The sequence below is a fragment of the Pelobates fuscus genome, chromosome 4, assembly GCF_036172605.1.
Source record: "Pelobates fuscus isolate aPelFus1 chromosome 4, aPelFus1.pri, whole genome shotgun sequence".
Lineage (NCBI taxonomy): Eukaryota > Metazoa > Chordata > Amphibia > Anura > Pelobatidae > Pelobates > Pelobates fuscus.
The window spans coordinates 391,159,918-391,187,888 of NC_086320.1; the positions used below are offsets into that span (position 1 = coordinate 391,159,918).

Genomic DNA, 27,971 nt, shown 5'->3' on the forward strand with positions numbered 1-27,971 from the left:
CTGTAACACTGCCCCTCCAGCAACGCTGCGCACACTGTAACACTGCCCCTCCAGCAATGCTGCGCACACTGTAACACTGCCCCTCCAGCAACGCTGCGCACACTGTAACACGGCCCCTCCAGCAACGCTCCGCACCCTGTAACACTGCCCCTCCAGCAACGCTGCGCACACTGTAACACGGCCCCTCCAGCAACGCTGCGCACCCTGTAACACGGCCCCTCCAGCAACGCTGCGCACCCTGTAACACTGCCCCTCCAGCAACGCTGCGCACCCTGTAACACTGCCCCTCCAGCAACGCTGAGCACACTGTAACACTGCCCCTCCAGCAACGCTGCGCACACTGTAACACGGCCCCTCCAGCAACGCTGCGCACCCTGTAACACTGCCCCTCCAGCAACGCTGCGCACACTGTAACACGGCCCCTCCAGCAACGCTGCGCACCCTGTAACACGGCCCCTCCAGCAACGCTGCGCACCCTGTAACACGGCCCCTCCAGCAACGCTGCACACACTGTAACACTGCCCCTCCAGCAACGCTGCGCACACTGTAACACTGCCCCTCCAGCAACGCTGCGCACACTGTAATACTGCCCCTCCAGCAACGCTGCGCACACTGTAATACTGCCCCTCCAGCAACGCTGCGCACACTGTAACACGGCCCCTCCAGCAACGCTGCGCACACTGTAACACTGCCCCTCCAGCAACGCTGCGCACACTGTAACACGGCCCCTCCAGCAACACTGCGCACCCTGTAACACGGCCCCTCCAGCAACACTGCGCACCCTGTAACACTGCCCCTCCAGCAACGCTGCGCACACTGTAACACTGCCCCTCCAGCAACGCTGCGCACACTGTAACACGGCCCCTCCAGCAATGCTGCGCACCCTGTAACACTGCCCCTCCAGCAACGCTGCGCACACTGTAACACTGCCCCCCCAGCAACGCTGCGCACCCTGTAACACGGCCCCTCCAGCAACGCTGCGCACCCTGTAACACTGCCCCTCCAGCAACGCTGCGCACCCTGTAACACGGCCCCTCCAGCAACGCTGCACACACTGTAACACTACCCCTCCAGCAACGCTGCGCACACTGTAACACGGCCCCTCCAGCAACGCTGCGCACCCTGTAACACTGCCCCTCCAGCAACGCTGCGCACACAGTAACACGGCCCCTCCAGCAATGCTGCGCACCCTGTAACACGGCCCCTCCAGCAACGCTGCGCACCCTGTAACACTGCCCCTCCAGCAACGCTGCGCACACTGTAACACTGCCCCTCCAGCAACGCTGCGCACACTGTAACACTACCCCTCCAGCAACGCTGCGCACCCTGTAAGACGGCCCCTCCAGCAACGCTGCGCACACTGTAACACGGCCCCTCCAGCAACGCTGCGCACCCTGTAACACTCCCCCCCCCCCAGCAACGCTGCTCACCCTGTAACACTCCCCCCCCCCAGCAACGCTGCGCACACTGTAACACGCCCCCCCCAGCAACGCTGTGCACCCTGTAACACGCACCCCCCAGCAACACAGCGCACCGCATAACATTGCCCTATGTCTGTCTAAGCTCTGCAGATATACATCGCTATCTCTGAGCCGTGCTCTATGGCTATCTGAGCTCTGCACATATAAATCGCTATCTCTGAGCCATGCTCTATGCTGTCTGAGATCTGCATCGCTATCTCTGAGCCGTGCTCTATGGCTATCTGAACTCTGCACATATACATCGCTATCTCTGAGCCGTGCTCTATGGCTATCTGAGCTCTGCAGATATACATAGCTATCTCTGAGCTCTGCAGATATACATAGCTATCTCTGAGCTCTGCAGATATACATCGCTATCTCTGAGCCTTGCTCTATGCTGTCTGAGCTCTGCATCGCTATCTCTGAGCCGTGCTCTATGGCTATCTGAGCTCTGCACATATAAATCGCTATCTCTGAGCCGTGCTCTATGGCTATCTGAGCTCTGCAGATATACATCGCTTTCTCTGAGCCATGCTCTATGCTGTCTGAGCTCTGCATCGCTATCTCTGAGCCGTGCTCTATGGCTATCTGAGCTCTGCAGATATACATCGCTATCTCTGAGCCGTGCTCTATGGCTATCTGAGCTCTGCAGATATACATCGCTATCGCTGAGCTCTGCAGATATACATCGCTATCTCTGAGCTGTGCTGTATAACTGTCTGAGCTCTGCATCCCTATCTCTGAGCTCTTCACATATACATCGCTATCTCTGTGCTGTATTCTATGCTGTCTGAGCTCTGCACATATACATCGCTATCTCTGAGCTGTGCTGTATAACTGTCTGAGCTCTGCATCCCTATCTCTGAGCTCTTCACATATACATCGCTATCTCTGTGCTGTGTTCTATGCTGTCTGAGCTCTGCAGATATACATCGCTATCTCTGAGCTCTGCAGATATACATCGCTATCTCTGAGCCGTGCTCTGACTGTTTCAGCTCTGCAGATATACATCACTATCTCTGAGCTCTGTAGATATACAACGCTATCTCTGAGCTGTGTGCTCTATGGCTGTCTGAGCTCTGCAGAAATACATTGCTATTTCTGAGCTCTGCAGATCTCCATCGCTATCTCTGAGCCGTGCTCTCTGGCTGTCTGAGCTCTGCAGATAAACATTGCTTTCTATGAGCTGTGCTTTATGCTGTTTGAGCTCTGCATCGCTATCCCTGAGCCGTGCTCTATGCTGTCTGAGCTCTGCACATATACATCGCTGTCTCTGAGCCGTGCTCTATGTGGCTATCTGAGCTCTGCATCGCTACCTCTGAGCCGTGCTCTATGGCTATCTGAGGTCTGCAGATATACATCGCTATCTCTGAGCCGTGCTCTATGCTGTCTGAGGTCTGCAGATATACATCACTATCTCTGAGGTCTGCAGATATACATCGCTATCTGAGAGGTCTGCAGATATACATCGCTATCTGAGAGGTCTGCAGATATACATCGCTATCTCTGAGGTCTGCAGATATACATCGCTGTCTCTGCAGATATACATCGCTATCTCTGAGGTCGCTATCTCTGCAGATATACATCGCTATCTCTGAGGTCTGCAGATATACATCGCTATCTCTGAGGTCTGCAGATATACATCGCTATCTCTGAGGTCTGCAGATATACATCGCTATCTCTGAGGTCTGCAGATATACATCGCTATCTCTGAGGTCTGCAGATATACATCGCTATCTCTGAGGTCTGCAGATATACATCGCTATCTCTGAGGTCTGCAGATATACATCGCTGTCTCTGAGGTCTGCAGATATACATCGATGTCTCTGAGGTCTGCAGATATACATCGATGTCTCTGAGGTCTGCAGATATACATCGCTGTCTCTGAGGTCTGCAGATATACATCGCTGTCTCTGAGGTCTGCAGATATACATCGCTGTCTCTGAGGTCTGCAGATATACATCGCTGTCTCTGAGGTCTGCAGATATACATCGCTGTCTCTGAGGTCTGCAGATATACATCGCTATCTCTGAGCTCTGTAGATATACAACGCTTTCTCTGAGCTGTGCTCTATGGCTGTCTGAGGTCTGCAGATATACATCGCTATCTCTGAGCCGTGCTGTATAACTGTCTGAGGTCTGCAGATATACATCGCTATCTCTGAGGTCTGCAGATATACATCACTATCTCTGAGGTCTGCAGATATACATCGCTGTCTCTGAGGTCTACAGATATACATCGCTATCTCTGAGGTCTGCAGATATACATCGATGTCTCTGAGGTCTGCAGATATACATCGCTATCTCTGAGGTCTGCAGATATACATCGCTATCTCTGAGGTCTACAGATATACATCGCTATCTCTGAGGTCTGCAGATATACATCGATGTCTCTGAGGTCTGCAGATATACATCGCTATCTCTGAGGTCTGCAGATATACATCGCTATCTCTGAGGTCTGCAGATATACATCGCTATCTCTGAGGTCTGCAGATATACATCTCTATCTCTGAGGTCTGCAGATATACATCGCTATCTCTGAGGTCTGCAGATATACATCGCTATCTCTGAGGTCTGCAGATATACATCGCTGTCTCTGAGGTCTGCAGATATACATCGCTGTCTCTGAGGTCTGCAGATATACATCGCTGTCTGAGGTCTGCAGATATACATCGCTATCTCTGAGGTCTGCAGATATACATCGCTATCTCTGAGGTCTGCAGATATACATCGCTGTCTCTGAGGTCTGCAGATATACAACGCTTTCTCTGAGCTGTGCTCTATGGCTGTCTGAGGTCTGCAGATATACATCGCTATCTCTGAGCCGTGCTGTATAACTGTCTGAGGTCTGCAGATATACATCGCTATCTCTGAGGTCTGCAGATATACATCACTATCTCTGAGGTCTGCAGATATACATCGCTGTCTCTGAGGTCTGCAGATATACATCGCTGTCTCTGAGGTCTGCAGATATACATCGCTGTCTGAGAGGTCTGCAGATATACATCGCTATCTCTGAGGTCTGCAGATATACATCGCTGTCTCTGCAGATATACATCGCTATCTCTGAGGTCGCTATCTCTGCAGATATACATCGCTATCTCTGAGGTCTGCAGATATACATCGCTATCTCTGAGGTCTGCAGATATACATCGCTATCTCTGAGGTCTGCAGATATACATCGCTATCTCTGAGGTCTGCAGATATACATCGCTATCTCTGAGGTCTGCAGATATACATCGCTATCTCTGAGGTCTGCAGATATACATCGCTATCTCTGAGGTCTGCAGATATACATCGCTATCTCTGAGGTCTGCAGATATACATCGATGTCTCTGAGGTCTGCAGATATACATCGATGTCTCTGAGGTCTGCAGATATACATCGCTGTCTCTGAGGTCTGCAGATATACATCGCTGTCTCTGAGGTCTGCAGATATACATCGCTGTCTCTGAGGTCTGCAGATATACATCGCTGTCTCTGAGGTCTGCAGATATACATCGCTGTCTCTGAGGTCTGCAGATATACATCGCTATCTCTGAGCTCTGTAGATATACAACGCTTTCTCTGAGCTGTGCTCTATGGCTGTCTGAGGTCTGCAGATATACATCGCTATCTCTGAGCCGTGCTGTATAACTGTCTGAGGTCTGCAGATATACATCGCTATCTCTGAGGTCTACAGATATACATCGCTATCTCTGAGGTCTGCAGATATACATCGATGTCTCTGAGGTCTGCAGATATACATCGCTATCTCTGAGGTCTGCAGATATACATCGCTATCTCTGAGGTCTGCAGATATACATCGCTATCTCTGAGGTCTGCAGATATACATCTCTATCTCTGAGGTCTGCAGATATACATCGCTATCTCTGAGGTCTGCAGATATACATCGCTATCTCTGAGGTCTGCAGATATACATCGCTGTCTCTGAGGTCTGCAGATATACATCGCTGTCTGAGGTCTGCAGATATACATCGCTATCTCTGAGGTCTGCAGATATACATCGCTATCTCTGAGGTCTGCAGATATACATCGCTGTCTCTGAGGTCTGCAGATATACAACGCTTTCTCTGAGCTGTGCTCTATGGCTGTCTGAGGTCTGCAGATATACATCGCTATCTCTGAGCCGTGCTGTATAACTGTCTGAGGTCTGCAGATATACATCGCTATCTCTGAGGTCTGCAGATATACATCACTATCTCTGAGGTCTGCAGATATACATCGCTGTCTCTGACGTCTGCAGATATACATCGCTGTCTCTGAGGTCTGCAGATATACATCGCTGTCTCTGAGGTCTGCAGATATACATCGCTGTCTCTGAGGTCTGCAGATATACATCGCTATCTCTGAGGTCTGCAGATATACATCGCTGCCTCTGAGGTCTGCAGATATACATCGCTATGTCTGAGGTCTGCAGATATACATCGCTATATCTGAGGTCTGCAGATATACATCGCTGTCTCTGAGGTCTGCAGATATACATCGCTGTCTCTGAGGTCTGCAGATATACATCGCTGTCTCTGAGGTCTGCAGATATACATCGCTGTCTCTGAGGTCTGCAGATATACATCGCTGTCTCTGAGGTCTGCAGATATACATCGCTGTCTCTGAGGTCTGCAGATATACATCGCTGTCTCTGAGGTCTGCAGATATACATCGCTGTCTCTGAGGTCTGCAGATATACATCGCTATCTCTGAGGTCTGCAGATATACATCGCTGTCTCTGAGGTCTGCAGATATACATCGCTGTCTCTGAGGTCTGCAGATATACATCGCTGTCTCTGAGGTCTGCAGATATACATCGCTGTCTCTGAGGTCTGCAGATATACATCGCTGTCTCTGAGGTCTGCAGATATACATCGCTGTCTCTGAGGTCTGCAGATATACATCGCTGTCTCTGAGGTCTGCAGATATACATCGCTGTCTCTGAGGTCTGCAGATATACATCGCTGTCTCTGAGGTCTGCAGATATACAACGCTTTCTCTGAGCTGTGCTCTATGGCTGTCTGAGGTCTGCAGATATACATCGCTATCTCTGAGCCGTGCTGTATAACTGTCTGAGGTCTGCAGATATACATCGCTATCTCTGAGGTCTGCAGATATACATCACTATCTCTGAGGTCTGCAGATATACATCGCTGTCTCTGACGTCTGCAGATATACATCGCTGTCTCTGAGGTCTGCAGATATACATCGCTGTCTCTGAGGTCTGCAGATATACATCGCTGTTGCCTTGATGTGCTATACTTTGTGTCTCCATGCTGTGTTGCTTGGTCTGGCATGTCTGCTCTGTGATTGTTTGTGTACTGTGTCTGTTGGTGCCTCCTACATACTGTGCACTCTGCATCTCTCCCCTCAATGTGCTGTACATTTCTGCCAGTCTTGGTGCTGCTTTCATGGTACTTGCCCCCACATGGTACTGTGCACTTTGCATGTTTGATGAGCCTGTGACTACAAGCTCTACTCGTCCTTCTCACATAGTACTTTAAGTTCTGCTTGTCTTCCTGCATGGCATGCATGGTTCTGTGGGTGCTGCATGTCTTCCTGCATTACGCTGTATGTTCTGCATGGCGTGCATGGTTCTCTGTGTCCTGCATGTCTTCCTGCATCGCGCTGCATGGTGTGCATGGTTCTGTGTGTGCTGCATGCCTTCCTGCATTACGCTGTATGTTCTGCATGGCGTGCATGGTTCTGTGTCCTGCATGTCTTCCTACATTGCGCTGCATGGTGTGCATGGTTCTGTGTGTGCTGCATGTCTTCCTACATTGCGCTGCATGGTGTGCATGGTTCTGTGTGTGCTGCATGTCTTCCTACATTGCGCTGCATGGTGTGCATGGTTCTGTGTGTGCTGCATGTCTTCCTACATTGCGCTGTATGTTCTACATGGCATGCGTGGTTCTCTGTGTCCTGTATGTCTTCCTGCATGGTGTGCATGGTTCTCTTTGTCCTGCATGTCTTCCTGCATGGTGTGCATGGTTCTCTGTGTCCTGTATGTCTTCCTGCATGGTGTGCATGGTTCTCTGTGTCCTGTATGTCTTCCTGCATGGTGTGCATGGTTCTCTGTGTCCTGCATGTCTTCCTGCATGGTGTGCATGGTTCTCTGTGTCCTGCATGTCTTCCTGCATGGTGTGCATGGTTCTGTGTGTGCTGTATGTCTTCCTGCATGGTGTGCATGGTTCTCTGTGTCCTGCATGGTGTGCATGGTTCTGTGTGTGCTGCATGCCTTCCTGCATGGTGTGCATGGTTCTGTGTGTGCTGCATGCCTTCCTGCATGGTGTGCATGGTTCTGTGTGTGCTGCATGCCTTCCCGCATTGTGCTGAATGTTCTGCATGGCCGCCCTGTTGGGAGGTGCACATTCTTTAATTCCATTTCTTCTGTTCTCAGGGTGTGCTGCTGAAGAGAAGTGGAAAGTCTCTGAATAAGGAATGGAAGAAGAAATATGTCACGCTGTGCGATAATGGAGTATTAACTTACCATCCAAGTCTACATGTGAGTGACTCCTTCTTTCACCCACTGAATGTAAGCAGAGTACCGTAATGCCAGAAACTTGCTTTCTATAAAAATCCTCAGCAGAGGAATCTGGCTAAGTGGTTATCCACCATTCATTGTACTCCATAGCTGTTCCACCCTTCCTTATTATTCAAAAGGCTCGACAAACCCAACCAAACTCTTCCCCCCCCCCCTGCCTGTCAAACGCCTCCACCCTTTCACCCCCCACCCAACAAATCCAACCAAACTCTCACTCCCCCCCCCTGCCTGTCAAACGCCTCCACCCTTTCACCCCCCACCCAACAAATCCAACCAAACTCTCACACACCCCCGCATGTCAAACTCCTTCACCCTCTCACCCCCCACCCTACAAACCCAACCAAACTCTCACCCCCCCACCTGTCAGACTCCTCCACCCTCTCACCCCCGCCCGACAAACCCAACCAAACTCTCACCCCCACCCCCGACAAACCCAACCAAACTCTCACCCCCGCCCGACAAACCCAACCAAGCTCTCACCCCCCCCGCCCGACAAACCTATCCAAATTCTCACCCCCCATGCCTTTCAAACTCCTCCACCCTCTCACCCCCCGCCCGACAAACCTATCCAAACTCTCACCCCCCGCCCGACAAACCTATCCAAACTCTCACCCCCCCGCCCGACAAACCTATCCAAACTCTCACCCCCCCACCCGACAAACCTATCCAAACTCTCACCCACCGCCCGACAAACCCCTCCACTCTCTCACCCACCGCCCGACAAACCTCTCCACTCTCTCACCCACCGCCCGACAAACCTCTCCACTCTCTCACCCACCGCCCGACAAACCCCTCCACTCTCTCACCCACCGCCCGACAAACCCCTCCACTCTCTCACCCACGGCCTGACAAACCCCTCCACTCTCTCACCCCCCGCCCGACAAACCCCTCCACTCTCTCACCCCCGCCCAACAAACTCTTCCAAAGCCTCACCCTCTGCCCGACAAACCCTTCCAAACCCTCACCCCCTGCCCGACAAACCCTTCCAAACCCTCACCCCCCGCCCGACAAACCCGTCCAAACCCTCACCCCCCGCCCAAGAAGCCCATCCAAACCTCTCCAAACTCTCCCCCCCCCAACGCCTGTCAAACTCCTCCACCCTGTCACCCCCCGCCCGACAAACCTATCCAAACTCTCACCCCCCCGCCCGACAAACCCCTCCACTCTCTCACCCCCCCGCCCGACAAACCCCTCCACTCTCTCACCCCCCCACCCGACAAACCCCTCCACTCTCTCACCCCCCCGCCCGACAAACCCCTCCACTCTCTCACCCCCCACCCGACAAGCCCATCCAGACTCTCACCCCCGCCCCACAAACTCTTCCAAACCCTCACCCCTGCCCGACAAACCCTTCCAAACCCTCACCAACGGCCAACAAACCCGTCCAAACCCTCACCCCCCACCCAAGAAGCCGATCCAAACCTATCCAAACTCTCACTCCCCACGCCTGTCAAACTCCTCCACCCTCTCACCCCCCACCCGACAAACCTATCCAAACTCTCACCCACCGCCCGACAAACCCCTCCACTCTCTCACCCACCGCCCGACAAACCCCTCCACTCTCTCACCCACCGCCCGACAAACCCCTCCACTCTCTCACCCACCGCCCGACAAACGCCTCCACTCTCTCACCCACCGCCCGACAAACGCCTCCACTCTCTCACCCACCGCCCTACAAACCCCTCCACTCTCTCACCCACCGCCCGACAAGCCCATCCAGACTCTCACCCCCGTTCGACAAGCCCATCCAGACTCTCACCCCCGTCCAACAAACCCTTCCAAACCCTCACCCCCCGCCCGACAAACCCGTCCGACAAACCCGTCCAAACCCTCACGCCCCGCCCAAGAAGCCCATCCAGACCCTCACCCCCCGCCCAACAAACTCCTCCACCCTCTCATACGCAATCTGTATGTCGATGCACGGTCCGTATATTGACACGCAGTCTGTATGTCGATGCACGGTCCATATATTGAATTTTGTTTACCTTGATGCAATGTAATGCCTGCCTTTGGTCACAGGATTATATGCAGAATATTCATGGGAAACAGATTGACTTGCTTCGTACAACAGTGAAAGTTCCTGGCAAGAGACCACCCAGGGCCTCATGTGCGCCCCCAGGAGGCAGCTCTCAAATCACTGCACATACAGGTACTGTACTTCCCTCTATTCACTGCAAACAGACGTAGTGGTTGTAGAATACCCACAGCCAATTTTTACTTCTCTGAACACTCTGTGGCTGTATGTAGAATGGACACGGCCTGTCTCATCCTCTCTGAACACTCTGTAGGTGTATGTAGAATGGACACGGCCTGTCTTATCCTCTCTGAACACTCTGTAGGTGTATGTAGAATGGACACGGTCTGTTTTATCCTCTCTGAACACTCTGCGGCTGTATGTAGAATGGACACGGCCTGTCTTATACTCTCTGAACACTCTGTGGCTGTATGTAGAATGGATATGGCCTGTCTTATCCTCTCTGAACACTGTGGCTGGATGTAGAATGGACACGGCCTGTCTCATCCTCTCTGAACACTCTGTGGCTGTATGTAGAATGGACACGGCTGTCTTATCCTCTCTGAACACTCTGTAGGTGTATGTAGAATGGACACGGCCTGTCTTATCCTCTCTGAACACTGTGGCTGTATGTAGAATGGACACGGCTGTCTTATCCTTTCTGAACACTCTGTGGCTGTATGTAGAATGGACACGGCCTGTCTTATCCTCTCTGAACACTCTGTGGCTGTATGTAGAATGGACACGGCTGTCTTATCCTCTCTGAACACTGTGGCTGTATGTAGAATGGACACGGCTGTCTTATCCTCTCTGAACACTCTGTGGCTGTATGTAGAATGGACACGGCCTGTCTTATACTCTCTGAACACTCTGTAGGTGTATGTAGAATGGACACGGCCTGTCTTATACTCTCTGAACACTCTGTGGCTGTATGTAGAATGGACACGGCTGTCTCATCCTCTCTGAACACTCTGTGGCTGTATGTAGAATGGACACGGCCTGTCTCATCCTCTCTGAACACTCTGTAGGTGTATGTAGAATGGACACGGTCTGTTTTATCCTCTCTGAACACTCTGTGGCTGTATGTAGAATGGACACGGCTGTCTTATCCTCTCTGAACACTCTGTGGCTGTATGTAGAATGGACACGGCCTGTCTTATCCTTTCTGAACACTCTGTGGCTGTATGTAGAATGGACACGGCTGTCTTATCCTCTCTGAACACTGTGGCTGTATGTAGAATGGACACGGCCTGTCTTATCCTCTCTGAACACTATGTGGCTGTATGTAGAATGGACACGGCTGTCTTATCCTCTCTGAACACTCTGTGGCTGTATGTAGAATGGACACGGCTGTCTCATCCTGGTTGAACACTCTGTGGCTGTATTAGAATGGACACGGCTGCCTCATCCTCTCTGCACACTCTGTGGCTGTATGTAGAATGGACACGGCTGTCTCATCCTCTCTGAACACTCTGTGGCTGTATGTAGAATGGACACGGCTGTCTCATCCTCTCTGAACACTCTGTGGCTGTATGTAGAATGGACACGGCTGTCTCATCCTCTCTGAACACTCTGTGGCTGTATGTAGAATGGACACGGCCTGTCTTATCCTCTCTGAACACTCTGTAGGTGTATGTAGAATGGACACGGCCTGTCTTATCCTCTCTGAACACTCTGTAGGTGTATGTAGAATGGACACGGTCTGTTTTATCCTCTCTGAACACTCTGCGGCTGTATGTAGAATGGACACGGCCTGTCTTATACTCTCTGAACACTCTGTAGGTGTATGTAGAATGGATATGGCCTGTCTTATCCTCTCTGAACACTCTGTGGCTGTATGTAGAATGGACACGGCCTGTCTCATCCTCTCTGAACACTGTGGCTGTATGTAGAATGGACACGGCCTGTCTTATCCTTTCTGAACACTCTGTGGCTGTATGTAGAATGGACACGGCCTGTCTTATCCTCTCTGAACACTCTGTGGCTGTATGTAGAATGGACACGGCCTGTCTTATCCTCTGTGAACACTCTGTGGCTGTATGTAGAATGGACACGGACTGTCTTATCCTCTCTGAACACTCTGTGGCTGTATGTAGAATGGACACGGCTGTCTTATCCTCTCTGAACACTCTGTGGCTGTATGTAGAATGGACACGGCCTGTCTTATCCTCTCTGAACACTCTGTGGCTGTATGTAGAATGGACACGGCCTGTCTTATCCTCTCTGAACACTCTGTGGCTGTATGTAGAATGGACACGGCCTGTCTTATACTCTCTGAACACTCTGTAGGTGTATGTAGAATGGACACGGCCTGTCTCATCCTCTCTGAACACTGTGGCTGTATGTAGAATGGACACGGCCTGTCTTATCCTCTCTGAACACTCTGTGGCTGTATGTAGAATGGACACGGCCTGTCTTATCCTCTGTGAACACTCTGTGGCTGTATGTAGAATGGTCACGGCCTGTCTTATCCTCTCTGAACACTCTGTGGCTGTATGTAGAATGGACACGGCTGTCTTATCCTCTCTGAACACTCTGTGGCTGTATGTAGAATGGACACGGCTGTCTTATCCTCTCTGAACACTCTGTGGCTGTATGTAGAATGGACACGGCTGTCTCATCCTCTCTGAACACTCTGTGGCTGTATGTAGAATGGACACGGCCTGTCTTATCCTCTCTGAACACTCTGTGGCTGTATGTAGAATGGACACGGCTGTCTCATCCTCTCTGAACACTCTGTGGCTGTATGTAGAATGGACACGGCCTGTCTTATCCTCTCTGAACACTCTGTGGCTGTATGTAGAATGGACACTGCCTGTCTTATCCTCTCTGAACACTCTGTGGCTGTATGTAGAATGGACACGGCTGTCTTATCCTCTCTGAACACTATGTGGCTGTATGTAGAATGGACACGGCTGTCTCATCCTCTCTGAACACTCTGTGGCTGTATGTAGAATGGACACGGCCTGTCTTATCCTTTCTGAACACTCTGTGTCTGTATGTAGAATGGACACGGCCTGTCTTATCCTTTCTGAACACTCTGTGGCTGTATGTAGAATGGACACGGCCTGTCTTATCCTCTCTGAACACTCTGTGGCTGTATGTAGAATGGACACTGCCTGTCTTATCCTCTCTGAACACTCTGTGGCTGTATGTAGAATGGACACGGCTGTCTTATCCTCTCTGAACACTCTGTGGCTGTATGTAGAATGGACACGGCTGTCTCATCCTCTCTGAACACTCTGTGGCTGTATGTAGAATGGACACGGCCTGTCTTATCCTTTCTGAACACTCTGTGTCTGTATGTAGAATGGACACGGCCTGTCTTATCCTTTCTGAACACTCTGTGGCTGTATGTAGAATGGACACGGCCTGTCTTATCCTTTCTGAACACTCTGTGGCTGTATGTAGAATGGACACGGCCTGTCTTATACTCTCTGAACACTCTGTGGCTGTATGTAGAATGGACACGGCCTGTCTTATACTCTCTGAACACTGTGGCTGTATGTAGAATGGACACGGCCTGTCTTATCCTCTCTGAACACTGTGTCTGTATGTAGAATGGACACGGCCTGTCTCATCCTCTCTGAACACTCTGTGGCTGTATGTAGAATGGACACGGCCTGTCTTATCCTCTCTGAACACTCTGTGGCTGTATGTAGAATGGACAGGGCTGTCTTATCCTCTCTGAACACTCTGTGGCTGTATGTAGAATGGACACGGCCTGTCTTATCCTCTCTGAACACTCTGTGGCTGTATGTAGAATGGACACGGCTGTCTTATCCTCTCTGAACACTCTGTGGCTGTATGTAGAATGGACACGGCTGTCTCATCCTCTCTGAACACTGTGGCTGTATGTAGAATGCACACTGCCTGTCTTATCCTCTCTGAACACTGTGGCTGTATGTAGAATGGACACGGCCTGTCTTATCCTTTCTGAACACTCTGTGGCTGTATGTAGAATGGACACGGCCTGTCTTATCCTCTCTGAACACTCTGTGGCTGTATGTAGAATGGACACGGCTGTCTCATCCTCTCTGAACACTCTGTGGCTGTATGTAGAATGGACACGGCCTGTCTTATCCTCTCTGAACACTCTGTGGCTGTATGTAGAATGGACACTGTCTGTCTTATCCTCTCTGAACACTCTGTGGCTGTATGTAGAATGGACACGGCCTGTCTTATCCTCTCTGAACACTCTGTGGCTGTATGTAGAATGGACACGGCTGTCTTATCCTCTCTGAACACTCTGTGGCTGTATGTAGAATGCACACGGCCTGTCTTATCCTCTCTGAATACTGTGGCTGTATGTAGAATGGACACGGCCTGTCTTATCCTCTCTGAACACTGTGGCTGTATGTAGAATGGACACGGCTGTCTCATCCTCTCTGAACACTCTGTGGCTGTATGTAGAATGGTCACGGCCTGTCTTATCCTTTCTGAACACTCTGTGGCTGTATGTAGAATGGACACTTTCTGTCTTATCCTCTCTGAACACTCTGTAGGTGTATGTAGAATGGACACGGCCTGTCTTATCCTCTCTGAACACTCTGTGGCTGTATGTAGAATGGACACGGCCTGTCTTATCCTCTCTGAACACTCTGTGGCTGTATGTAGAATGGACACGGCTGTCTTATCCTCTCTGAACACTCTGTGGCTGTATGTAGAATGGACACGGCTGTCTCATCCTCTCTGAACACTGTGGCTGTATGTAGAATGGACAGGGCTGTCTTATCATCTCTGAACACTCTGTGGCTGTATGTAGAATGGACACGGCTGTCTTATCCTCTCTGAACACTCTGTGGCTGTATGTAGAATGGACACGGCTGTCTTATCCTCTCTGAACACTCTGTGGCTGTACGTAGAATGGACACGGCTGTCTCATCCTCTCTGAACACTGTGGCTGTATGTAGAATGGACAGGGCTGTCTTATCCTCTCTGAACACTGTGGCTGTATGTAGAATGGACACTGCCTGTCTTATCCTCTCTGAACACTCTGTGGCTGTATGTAGAATGGACACGGCTGTCTTATCCTCTCTGAACACTCTGTGGCTGTATGTAGAATGGACACTGCCTGTCTTATACTCTCTGAACACTCTGTGTCTGTATGTAGAATGGACACGGCTGTCTTATCCTCTCTGAACACTCTGTGGCTGTATGTAGAATGGACACTGCCTGTCTTATCCTTTCTGAACACTCTGTGGCTGTATGTAGAATGGACACTGTCTGTATTATCCTTTCTGAACACTCTGTGGCTGTATGTAGAATGGACACTGTCTGTCTTATCCTTTCTGAACACTCTGTGGCTGTATGTAGAATGGACACTGTCTGTATTATCCTCTCTGAACACTCTGTAGGTGTATGTAGAATTGACACGGCCTGTCTTATCCTCTCTGAACACTCTGTGGCTGTATGTAGAATGGACACGGCTGTCTTATCCTCTCTGAACACTCTGTGGCTGTATGTAGAATGGACACGGCTGTCTCATCCTCTTTGAACACTGTGGCTGTATGTAGAATGGACAGGGCTGTCTTATCCTCTCTGAACACTGTGGCTGTATGTAGAATGGACACTGTCTGTCTTATCCTCTCTGAACACTCTGTGGCTGTATGTAGAATGGACACGGCTGTCTTATCCTCTCTGAACACTCTGTGGCTGTATGTAGAATGCACACTGCCTGTCTTATCCTCTCTGAACACTCTGTGGCTGTATGTAGAATGGACACGGCTGTCTTATCCTCTCTGAACACTCTGTGGCTGTATGTAGAATGGACACGGCCTGTCTTATCCTTTCTGAACACTCTGTGGCTGTATGTAGAATGGACACGGCCTGTCTTATACTCTCTGAACACTCTGTGGCTGTATGTAGAATGGACACGGCTGTCTCATCCTCTCTGAACACTCTGTGGCTGTATGTAGAATGCACACTGCCTGTCTTATCCTCTCTGAACACTCTGTGGCTGTATGTAGAATGGACATGGCCTGTCTTATACTCTCTGAACACTCTGTGGCTGTATGTAGAATGGACACGGCCTGTCTCATCCTCTCTGAACACTCTGTGGCTGTATGTAGAATGGACACTGCCTGTCTTATCCTCTCTGAACACTCTGTGGCTGTATGTAGAATGGACACGGCTGTCTTATCCTCTCTGAACACTCTGTGGCTGTATGTAGAATGCACACTGCCTGTCTTATCCTCTCTGAACACTCTGTGGCTGTATGTAGAATGGACACGGCCTGTCTTATCCTCTCTGAACACTGTGGCTGTATGTAGAATGGACACTGTCTGTCTTATCCTCTCTGAACACTCTGTGGCTGTATGTAGAATGGACACGGCTGTCTTATCCTCTCTGAACACTCTGTGGCTGTATGTAGAATGGACACTGTCTGTCTTATCCTCTCTGAACACTGTGGCTGTATGTAGAATGGACACGGCTGTCTCATCCTCTCTGAACACTCTGTGGCTGTATGTAGAATGGACACGGCTGTCTCATCCTCTCTGAACACTCTGTGTCTGTATGTAGAATGGACACGGCCTGTCTTATCCTATCTGAACACTCTGTGTCTGTATGTAGAATGGACACGGCCTGTCTTATCCTCTCTAAACACTCTGTGTCTGTATGTAGAATGGACACGGCCTGTCTTATCCTCTCTGAACAATCTGTGGCTGTATGTAGAATGGACACGGCTGTCTCATCCTCTCTGAACACTCTGTGGCTGTATGTAGAATGGACACGGCCTGTCTTATCCTCTCTGAACACTCTGTGGCTGTATGTAGAATGGACACGGCCTGTCTTATCCTCTCTGAACACTGTGGCTGTATGTATAATGGACACGGCTGTCTCATCCTCTCTGAAAACTCTGTGGCTGTATGTAGAATGGACACTGCTGTCTCATCCTCTCTGAACACTCTGTGTCTGTATGTAGAATGGACACGGCCTGTCTTATCCTCTCTGAACACTGTGGCTGTATGTAGAATGGACACGGCCTGTCTTATCCTCTCTGAAGACTCTGTGTCTGTATGTAGAATGGACACTGTCTGTCTTATCCTCTCTGAACACTCTGTGGCTGTATGTAGAATGGACACGGCCTGTCTTATCCTCTCTGAACACTGTGGCTGTATGTAGAATGGACACGGCCTGTCTTATCCCCTCTGAACACTCTGTGTCTGTATGTAGAATGGACACGGCCTGTCTTATCCTCTCTGAACACTCTGTGGCTGTATGTAGAATGGACACGGCCTGTCTTATCCTCTCTGAACACTCTGTGGCTGTATGTAGAATGGACACAGCCTGTCTTATCCTCTCTGAACACTCTGTGGCTGTATGTAGAATGGACACGGCTGTCTCATCCTCTCTGAACACTCTGTGGCTGTATGTAGAATGGACACGGCCTGTCTTATCCTCTCTGAACACTCTGTGGCTGTATGTAGAATGGACACGGCCTGTCTTATCCTCTCTGAACACTCTGTGGCTGTATGTAGAATGGACACGGCTGTCTCATCCTCTCTGAACACTCTGTGGCTGTATGTAGAATGGACACGGCCTGTCTTATCCTCTCTGAACACTCTGTGGCTGTATGTAGAATGGAAACGGCCTGTCTTATACTCTCTGAACACTCTGTAGGTGTATGTAGAATGGACACGGCCTGTCTTATCCTCTCTGAACACTGTGGCTGTATGTAGAATGGACACGGCCTGTCTTATCCTCTCTGAACACTCTGTGGCTGTATGTAGAATGGACACGGCCTGTCTTATCCTCTCTGAACACTCTGTGGCTGTATGTAGAATGGACACGGCCTGTCTTATCCTTTCTGAACACTCTGTGGCTGTATGTAGAATGGACACGGCTGTCTTATCCTCTCTGAACACTCTGTGGCTGTATGTAGAATGGACACGGCTGTCTCATCCTCTCTGAACACACTGTGGCTGTATGTAGAATGGATACGGCCTGTCTTATCCTATCTGAACACTCTGTGGCTGTATGTAGAATGGACACGGCTGTCTTATCCTCTCTGAACACTCTGTGGCTGTATGTAGAATGGACACGGCCTGTCTTATCCTCTCTGAACACTCTGTGGCTGTATGTAGAATGGACACGGCTGTCTCATCCTCTCTGAACACTGTGGCTGTATGTAGAATGCACACTGCCTGTCTTATCCTCTCTGGACACTGTGGCTGTATGTAGAATGGACACGGCCTGTCTTATCCTCTCTGAACACTCTGTGGCTGTATGTAGAATGGACACGGCTGTCTCATCCTCTCTGAACACTCTGTGGCTGTATGTAGAATGGACACGGCTGTCTTATCCTCTCTGAACACTCTGTGGCTGTATGTAGAATGGACACTGTCTGTCTTATCCTCTCTGAACACTCTGTGGCTGTATGTAGAATGGACACGGCTGTCTTATCCTCTCTGAACACTCTGTGGCTGTATGTAGAATGGACACGGCCTGTCTTATCCTCTCTGAACACTCTGTGGCTGTATGTAGAATGGACACTGTCTGTCTTATCCTCTCTGAACACTCTGTGGCTGTATGTAGAATGGACACGGCTGTCTTATCCTCTCTGAACACTCTGTGGCTGTATGTAGAATGGACACGGCTGTCTTATCCTCTCTGAACACTGTGGCTGTATGTAGAATGGACACGGCTGTCTCATCCTCTCTGAACACTCTGTGGCTGTATGTAGAATGCACACTGCCTGTCTTATCCTCTCTGAACACTCTGTGGCTGTATGTAGAATGGACACGGCTGTCTTATCCTCTCTGAACACTCTGTGGCTGTATGTAGAATGGACACGGCTGTCTTATCCTTTCTGAACACTCTGTGGCTGTATGTAGAATGCACACTGCCTGTCTCATCCTCTCTGAACACTCTGTGGCTGTATGTAGAATGGACACTGTCTGTCTTATTATCTCTGAACACTCTGTGGCTGTATGTAGAATGGACACGGCTGTCTTATCCTCTCTGAACACTCTGTGGCTGTATGTAGAATGGACACTGCCTGTCTTATCCTCTCTGAACACTGTGGCTGTATGTAGAATGGACACTGCTGTCTCATCCTCTCTGAACACTCTGTGGCTGTATGTAGAATGGACACGGCTGTCTCATCCTCTCTGAACACTCTGTGTCTGTATGTAGAATGGACACGGCCTGTCTTATCCTCTCTGAACACTGTGGCTGTATGTAGAATGGACACGGCCTGTCTTATCCTCTCTGAACACTCTGTGGCTGTATGTAGAATGGACACGGCTGTCTCATCCTCTCTGAACACTCTGTGTCTGTATGTAGAATGGACACGGCCTGTCTTATCCTCTCTGAACACTGTGGCTGTATGTAGAATGGACACGGCCTGTCTTATCCTCTCTGAACACTCTGTGTCTGTATGTAGAATGGACACGGCCTGTCTTATCCTCTCTGAACACTCTGTGGCTGTATGTAGAATGGACACGGCCTGTCTTATCCTCTCTGAACACTCTTTGGCTGTATGTAGAATGGACACAGCCTGTCTTATCCTCTCTGAACACTCTGTGGCTGTATGTAGAATGGACACGGCTGTCTCATCCTCTCTGAACACTCTGTGGCTGTATGTAGAATGGACACGGCCTGTCTTATCCTCTCTGAACACTCTGTGGCTGTATGTAGAATGGACACGGCCTGTCTTATCCTCTCTGAACACTCTGTGGCTGTATGTAGAATGGACACGGCTGTCTCATCCTCTCTGAACACTCTGTGGCTGTATGTAGAATGGACACGGCCTGTCTTATCCTCTCTGAACACTCTGTGGCTGTATGTAGAATGGACACGGCCTGTCTTATCCTCTCTGAACACTCTGTGGCTGTATGTAGAATGGACACGGCCTGTCTTATCCTCTCTGAACACTCTGTGGCTGTATGTAGAATGGACACGGCTGTCTCATCCTCTCTGAACACTCTGTGGCTGTATGTAGAATGGACACGGCCTGTCTTATCCTCTCTGAACACTGTGTCTGTATGTAGAATGGACACGGCCTGTCTTATCCTCTCTGAACACTCTGTGGCTGTATGTAGAATGGACACGGCTGTCTCATCCTCTCTGAACACTCTGTGGCTGTATGTAGAATGGACACGGCCTGTCTTATCCTTTCTGAACACTCTGTGGCTGTATGTAGAATGGACACGGCTGTCTTATCCTCTCTGAACACTCTGTGGCTGTATGTAGAATGGACACGGCCTGTCTTATCCTCTCTGAACACTCTGTGGCTGTATGTAGAATGGACACGGCCTGTCTTATCCTTTCTGAACACTCTGTGGCTGTATGTAGAATGGACACGGCTGTCTTATCCTCTCTGAACACTCTGTGGCTGTATGTAGAATGGACACGGCTGTCTCATCCTCTCTGAACACACTGTGGCTGTATGTAGAATGGACACGGCCTGTCTTATCCTCTCTGAACACTCTGTGGCTGTATGTAGAATGGACACGGCTGTCTTATACTCTCTGAACACTCTGTGGCTGTATGTAGAATGTCTATGGCCTGTCTATTCTGGAATGAGTTTATTTTCTCCCTCTCTCTCCGCTCCGCTCCTGTCTGCAAGATGTTAACGGCTCGTTATGTATGTTACTGTAATTACATTACCTGCTTCTTTATGCAGAATTATTCTCTGAGGACTAATTGATGGCACATGTTTAATTCATTAATCATTAACATCAAATTTGACAATTACACAGGCGCTGATTGTACAATCTAGAGTATAACGAGTGCCCCATTACCTGCCAGGCATCCCCCACCCTATGTGTTTATGTTGAAGACTAAACTCTCAAATCCAGTCACGCTGTATAACCCTCCGTCTAATTTTTAATATTCTGTGTAGAGCGCATGTTCTTTTATATAACACTCCTTTAATTCGGTGTATGTGTGCCTTTTTCTTTATATATTCATCTGTCTAACTTCTAATGTAGACCTTACAATGCTTATTCCCCTATATAGCCTTGTAACCTCATATTATATGCATATTTACTTTAAAACCTAGTCTACGGTTTTATAACCTCTCCTATAACGTTTTATTGTTTCGGCATTGAATTTTCTTTTATTGTTTGAATCTTTATACATTTTTTTATTTCCAGGTGCTTCACAGTCTTCACTGCCCTCAGAGCGCTCACTCAGTGGTCTCAGCCTTTCAGCATTTAGTTCTAAAAGTGAAGGTGGTGGCATGTCTCAGAGATCTTTCTCAGTCTGCAGTGGGGAACAGTGGCCAGAGCCAGTTACAGGTGAGTTCCAGCTGCATGGACAATAACAAACTAGAAGATATGAATCTTATTTCACCATTGTATGTAAAGATACAGGTTTGAATCTAGATTTCCCTTTGTATACACAGATATAGATCTGAATCTAAATTCATCTTCGTACACATGAAGGTAGACCTGTATCTCGATCCACTTTCTGTCACACACAGATATCGACCTGAATATACTTAAACATTAATAAAGACCTGAATCTAGAACCCCCTTATTCCAAACACAGATATAGGCCTGAATCTAGATCCCCCTTCCTCCACACAGATATAGACCTGAATCTAGATCCTACTTTTCCTCCACCCACAGATATATACCTGAATCTAGAACCCCCTTACTCCCCACAGATATAGACCCGGATCTAGAACCCTATTCGTCCACACATATCTAGACCTGAATCTAGATCCCCTTTCCTCCATACAGATTTAAACCTGAATCTAGATCCCCCTTCTTTCACACACAGATATAGGCATAAATCTAGAACCCCCTTCCTCCACACACAGATATAGGAGTGAATCTAGATCCCCCGTCCTCCACACATATCTATACCTGAATCTAGATCCCCTTCTTCTATGCACTGATATAAACCGCTGTATCTCAATCCACTTTCTTTCACACAGATATAGACCTGATTATACATAAACATTAACAAAAACCTGAATCTAGATCCCACTTCCTCCACAGACAGATATATACCTGAATCTAGAACCTCCTTACTCCCTACAGATATAGACCTGAATCTAGGACCCTCTTCCCCCACACAGATATAAACCTGAATCTAGATCCCCCTTCCTCCATGTAACGGCACCCACAGGCATAAAAGGGGTTAACAGCCTTTTAGGAGATATTCCCCTTCCAGATATACAGGCAGCTACTGTAGACACCAATCCACCCGAACAGGAAACAATTTGAATGCCGTAAACAGCCGAACCGGAACCATACGAATGCTGTAAACAGCCGAATAGGAAAAAACATACGAAAGATTTACACTCCTAGCAGTCAAACTGGAACAGCATACAATAAATCCCCCCCCCCCAAGGACGAGACAAGGCTCCGTGTTGAGGGTCAAGCAGGAACAGACAGAGCTGTGGGTTTATTGTTCTTATATCAGCATACATTAAATCTAAACATATGTCAAAATCAAATAGTAAAAATAGAAAGGTGCGCTGTACCTTTAAAAATTTAAAGTGCAAATAAGTGCATCAATATAGTGCAAATAGGGAGTGTCTGTCCAATGTAATCACACTCTATATAACAATTGTGCAAAATTGCAAGTGAAAAGGGAACACAAAATAAAAAATGATAACTTACAATAAATAATATTCGGTTATTCCAATTTGGAGATGTGGTACATAAAAGGGAAAAATATAAAATCACATAGCATAATATTGTATAAGACTGGTATAAAACAGCAAGAAAAGAGAATAAAACTCACAAGGGAGGAGCAGTAAAAGTCTGCTCCAACTTCTTCAGCATATCGTCCACACCATGGGACTTAGAGTAGAAAAACAGCAGGACGCCAGCTAGTTAAAACGAACTTTATTTCTTCCAAAAAAGGCTCCCTCTCCCACATAGAAGGCCAGTGTCCAGTAGAATATTGTGCAGAGATGAACACTCCAAATATTTTTCGGCACTTCCGGGTTCGGAGCTCCGTACAGTCACGTGATAGCGTGATGACGTCGTGAACGTGATGACGCGTTTCGCCCAATCGGCTTCCTCAGAGTGTTCTTTGAGCTTGCACACTCTTAGGTGCTGCTCTACCTTTATTTGTAAATTTTGCACTAATATTTTACACTTTAGCGCCTATATTGCTTGTTTGTTTTTTTATTCGATATGTCAAAATCATCCAAATTGGTCCAGTGCTTAAAAAGATAGATCGAAGTCCTTTGTGACCAAATGAAGCATGGTTTTTCAGCCCAAAACCAGTTCCACAGAGTCTTCTATCCTGGAGATAATTTGGAAGTAATCCAATGATCTTCAAGGACAGAGGCAAAACTCCATTTAAAACATGGTAGCAAAAGACAATAAAATACATAAAAATATATAAATGTGCAGCTATTGCATAAAACGGGTACATTCAACATATCCCCAGATAGCTTAGATCTGAGCGCACATTATTACTGAATGGCGCTCAGATCACATACATACAGTTCAATTGCCATGGAGCCAAAGTCTTTCACATAGTCTTTCGTTATACGAATGGGCTCCATGGCATGGCTATCTGGGGTATCACTGTTCAAATGGGGCAAGCACCGAATGACCCGGCTTTTGTGTCTTTGCAGGGGAAAATCAAGCGTTTCAACATGGGTCCATAGTCTAAACGCAGCAGGAGAGCAACTAGGCTCCTCCAATGCACAATGGCGAGATTTGTCTCGTCACACTCCACACACCGATATATACCTGAATCTAGAACCCCCTTACTTCCTACAGATACAGACCTGAATCTAGAACCTTCTTCCCCCACACAGATATAAACCTGAATCTAGATCCCTGTTCCTCCACGCACAGTTATAAACCTGACCTGAATCTAGAACCCTGTTCCTCCACACACAGATATAGACCTGAATCTAGAACCCCCTTCCTCCACACAGATAGAAATCTGACCTGAATCTAGATGCCCTTCCTACTCACAGATGTAGACATGACTTCTGCTTCTTTTATTGCTATTTTACACACACAGATAGAGGCCTGAATTTAGATCCCCCTTCCTCCACACACAGATAGAGACATGAATCTAGATCCCCTTCCTTCTTACAGATATAGACATGACTTTTGCTTCTTTTATTGTTATTTCTTTCTCTTTTTCTATCTTTTCCCTTCTCTTCAGTCATTATTTTCTCTCTTCTGTGTACTAATTGTTTTCACCTTGAAGACCCTAAGTTACATTTCCCCTTATGTCTCCATATTGCCTCAACTTGTAATCTTTTTCCTAAATGTTCTCTTGTCCTGGTCGCAGTCCTGTTTTTCTGTTCATGAGAGACCTGCATAATCTGGTGTGGCCAACTGACAGCAAGAAAGCTGAGACTCCCTTTAAGAGATATCTTTGAAAATGTAATCTTTGTCAAAGTGTTTTTGACTGCTATTTTATATGTACGTCACTCAGTATGACCTGGTTTGCTGCGAAGTCATTGGTTTTAATACACTTTTATTGTCCTCATCTGTTGGCTTAAATCATAGTCTGCTTATCTAGGACCCATCTCGATTGTCTCATCTACCCTTTATGAGTTCCTTTCTTTTTGGCTCCCATGCTATCACATCACATGAGGCAGGATATTATTTAAAAGTCCTTGTCACAGATCATTTACTTCCCTTTAAGTCACAAACAGCTACAATGGCATTGTCTACTTCATCAAGATGAAATTCCTTCACTCCCTCCAAATGTGAACTTTGTATATCAAGCAACTTTCCAAGATTTTGTTAATTTGTTAAAGTGACACTCCAGACATACAATACAACCTGAAAACGCATTGAACAAGAGCACAGCAGCTGAAGACTACCCGCTGGGAGAAGATGGTGGCGCCTGCGAGGGACAAGTTCAGGTAAGTAGAGCTTGTTCACCTCGGCCACTGGACCGTAAGCGGCAATGTCACCGTCGGGGGTCTTTGGAAATTCTGAGAAAGAAAAGCATTTGGCCTTTTCTCATCTACCTTGATCAATGCACAGAATAGAAGATACCTCCCAATAACAGCTAGTAGGAGCTTGCAGTTTATATTCTGTCCAGACATGGCTGTGTGTGCAGCAATATATTAGTCATGTCTCATTGAAAACCTATTATACTTGCTGTAGATGTGTGCCAAAGTTTATATTACTAACAATCTTTATCCAAGCTGGCTTTTGTGGAGAATTTAAAAAAAAAATGAAAAGTTGTCATTCTTCTCCTATATGCTGTCACCCGTAGGTGTGTCCCCAAGTGATTCTCTCAGCCCAGCATCTAATATGGGTGGTACTGCCAGCCCTAAATTGGACCCACCTCCTTCTCCCCATGCAAATCGAAAGAAACATCGCAGGAAAAAGAGCAGTGGACCACCACGCTCCGAGGGAATCACCAGTGCAACAGAGGGTACTTGTAAAATAGACAAATTAGTTTGGTGATGAAGAAGAAGTGACTGTTGGAGTATGCATTTGGATAGGGGTTGTCACAGTTACATTGAATGTAACCAGGGAATGTAGAGAGAAGTCATAGTGATGGGAAAGAATATAATGCATACAAGAAACGTGCTTTATGAATGATGACATGAGGGAAATGTAAGAAGTAGGTTAATGGGTATCACGGTGACAGAGAATGAAGTGATGGTGGAGATGGATAGAATAAGATAATGGGTATCACAATGACAGAGAATGGAGTGATGGCGGACATGGATAGGAAATGATAATGCGTATCACAGTGACAGATAATGGAGTGATGGTGGACATGGATAGGATAAGATAATGGGTATCACAGTGACAGAGAATGGAGTGATGGCGGATATGGATAGAATAAGATAATGGGTATCACAATGACAGATAATGGAGTGATGGCGGACATGGAGAGGAAATGATAATGCGTATCACAGTGACAGATAATGGAGTGATGATGGACATGGATAGGATAAGATAATGGGTATCACAGTGACAGAGAATGGAGTGATGGCGGATATGGATAGGATAATATAATGGAGTGATGGCGGAGATGGATAGGATAAGATAATGGGTATCACAATGACAGAGAATGGAGTGATGGTGGACATGGATAGGAAATGATAATGCGTATCACAGTGACAGATAATGGAGTGATGGTGGACATGGATAGGATAAGATAATGGGTATCACAGTGACAGAGAATGGAGTGATGGCGGATATGGATAGGATAATATAATGGAGTGATGGCGGAGATGGATAGGATAAGATAATGGGTATCACAATGACAGAGAATGGAGTGATGGCGGACATGGATAGGAAATGATAATGCGTATCACAATGACAGAGAATGGAGTGATGGCGGACATGGATAGAATAAGATAATGGGTATCACAGTGACAGAGAATGAAGTGATGGCGGACATGGATAGAATAAGATAATGGGTATCACAGTGACAGAGAATGGAGTGATGGCGGATATGGATAGAATAAGATAATGGGTATCACAATGACAGATAATGGAGTGATGGCGGACATGGAGAGGAAATGATAATGCGTATCACAGTGACAGATAATGGAGTGATGGTGGACATGGATAGGATAAGATAATGGGTATCACAGTGACAGAGAATGGAGTGATGGCGGATATGGATAGGATAAGATAATGCGTATCACAATGACAGAGAATGGAGTGATGGCGGATATGGATAGAATAAGATAATGGGTATCACAATGACAGATAATGGAGTGATGGCGGACATGGATAGAATAAGATAATGGGTATCACAGTGACAGAGAATGAAGTGATGGCGGACATGGATAGAATAAGATAATGGGTATCACAATGACAGAGAATGAAGTGATGGCGGACATAGAATAAGAAAATGGGTATCACAGTGACAGAGAATGGAGTGATGGCGGACATGGAGAGGATAAGATAATGGGTATCACAGTGACAGAAAAGGGAGTGATGGGGCACATGGATAGAATAAGATAATGGGTATCACAGTGACAGAGAATGAAGTGATGGCGGACATGGATAGAATAAGATAATGGGTATCACAATGACAGAGAATGGAGTGATGGCGGACATGGATAGAATAAGATAATGGGTATCACAGTGACAGAGAATGAAGTGATGGCGGACATGGATAGAATAAGATAATGGGTATCACAGTGACAGAGAATGAAGTGATGGCGGACATGGATAGAATAAGATAATGGGTATCACAATGACAGAGAATGGAGTGATGGCGGACATGGATAGGAAATGATAATGCGTATCACAGTGACAGATAATGGAGTGATGGTGGACATGGATAGGATAAGATAATGGGTATCACAGTGACAGAGAATGGAGTGATGGCGGATATGGATAGAATAAGATAATGGGTATCACAATGACAGATAATGGAGTGATGGCGGACATGGAGAGGAAATGATAATGCGTATCACAGTGACAGATAATGGAGTGATGGTGGACATGGATAGGATAAGATAATGGGTATCACAGTGACAGAGAATGGAGTGATGGCGGATATGGATAGGATAATATAATGGAGTGATGGCGGAGATGGATAGGATAAGATAATGGGTATCACAATGACAGAGAATGGAGTGATGGCGGACATGGATAGGAAATGATAATGCGTATCACAGTGACAGATAATGGAGTGATGGTGGACATGGATAGGATAAGATAATGGGTATCACAGTGACAGAGAATGGAGTGATGGCGGATATGGATAGGATAATATAATGGAGTGATGCCGGAGATGGATAGGATAAGATAATGGGTATCACAATGACAGAGAATGGAGTGATGGTGGACATGGATAGGAAATGATAATGCGTATCACAGTGACAGATAATGGAGTGATGGTGGACATGGATAGGATAAGATAATGGGTATCACAGTGACAGAGAATGGAGTGATGGCGGATATGGATAGGATAATATAATGGAGTGATGGCGGAGATGGATAGGATAAGATAATGGGTATCACATTGACAGAGAATGGAGTGATGGTGGAGATGGATAGGACAAGATAATGGGTATCACAATGACAGAGAATGAAGTG

The 27,971-nt window shown here is 47.6% G+C and overlaps 1 protein-coding gene across 4 annotated transcripts in view; it reads left to right on the forward strand.

Moving 5' to 3' along the window:
• AGAP3 (ArfGAP with GTPase domain, ankyrin repeat and PH domain 3) overlaps positions 1–27,971 on the forward strand; it is a 255,558-nt gene that overhangs the window by 209,176 nt on the left and 18,411 nt on the right. For all 4 annotated transcript variants that reach the window (XM_063452953.1, XM_063452952.1, XM_063452950.1 and 1 more), the window contains 4 exons: positions 7,848–7,952; positions 10,011–10,140; positions 21,108–21,251; positions 25,174–25,335. In XM_063452953.1, the coding sequence (XP_063309023.1) occupies positions 7,848–7,952; positions 10,011–10,140; positions 21,108–21,251; positions 25,174–25,335 (541 nt within the window). The remainder of the gene's footprint in view (positions 1–7,847; positions 7,953–10,010; positions 10,141–21,107; positions 21,252–25,173; positions 25,336–27,971) is intronic.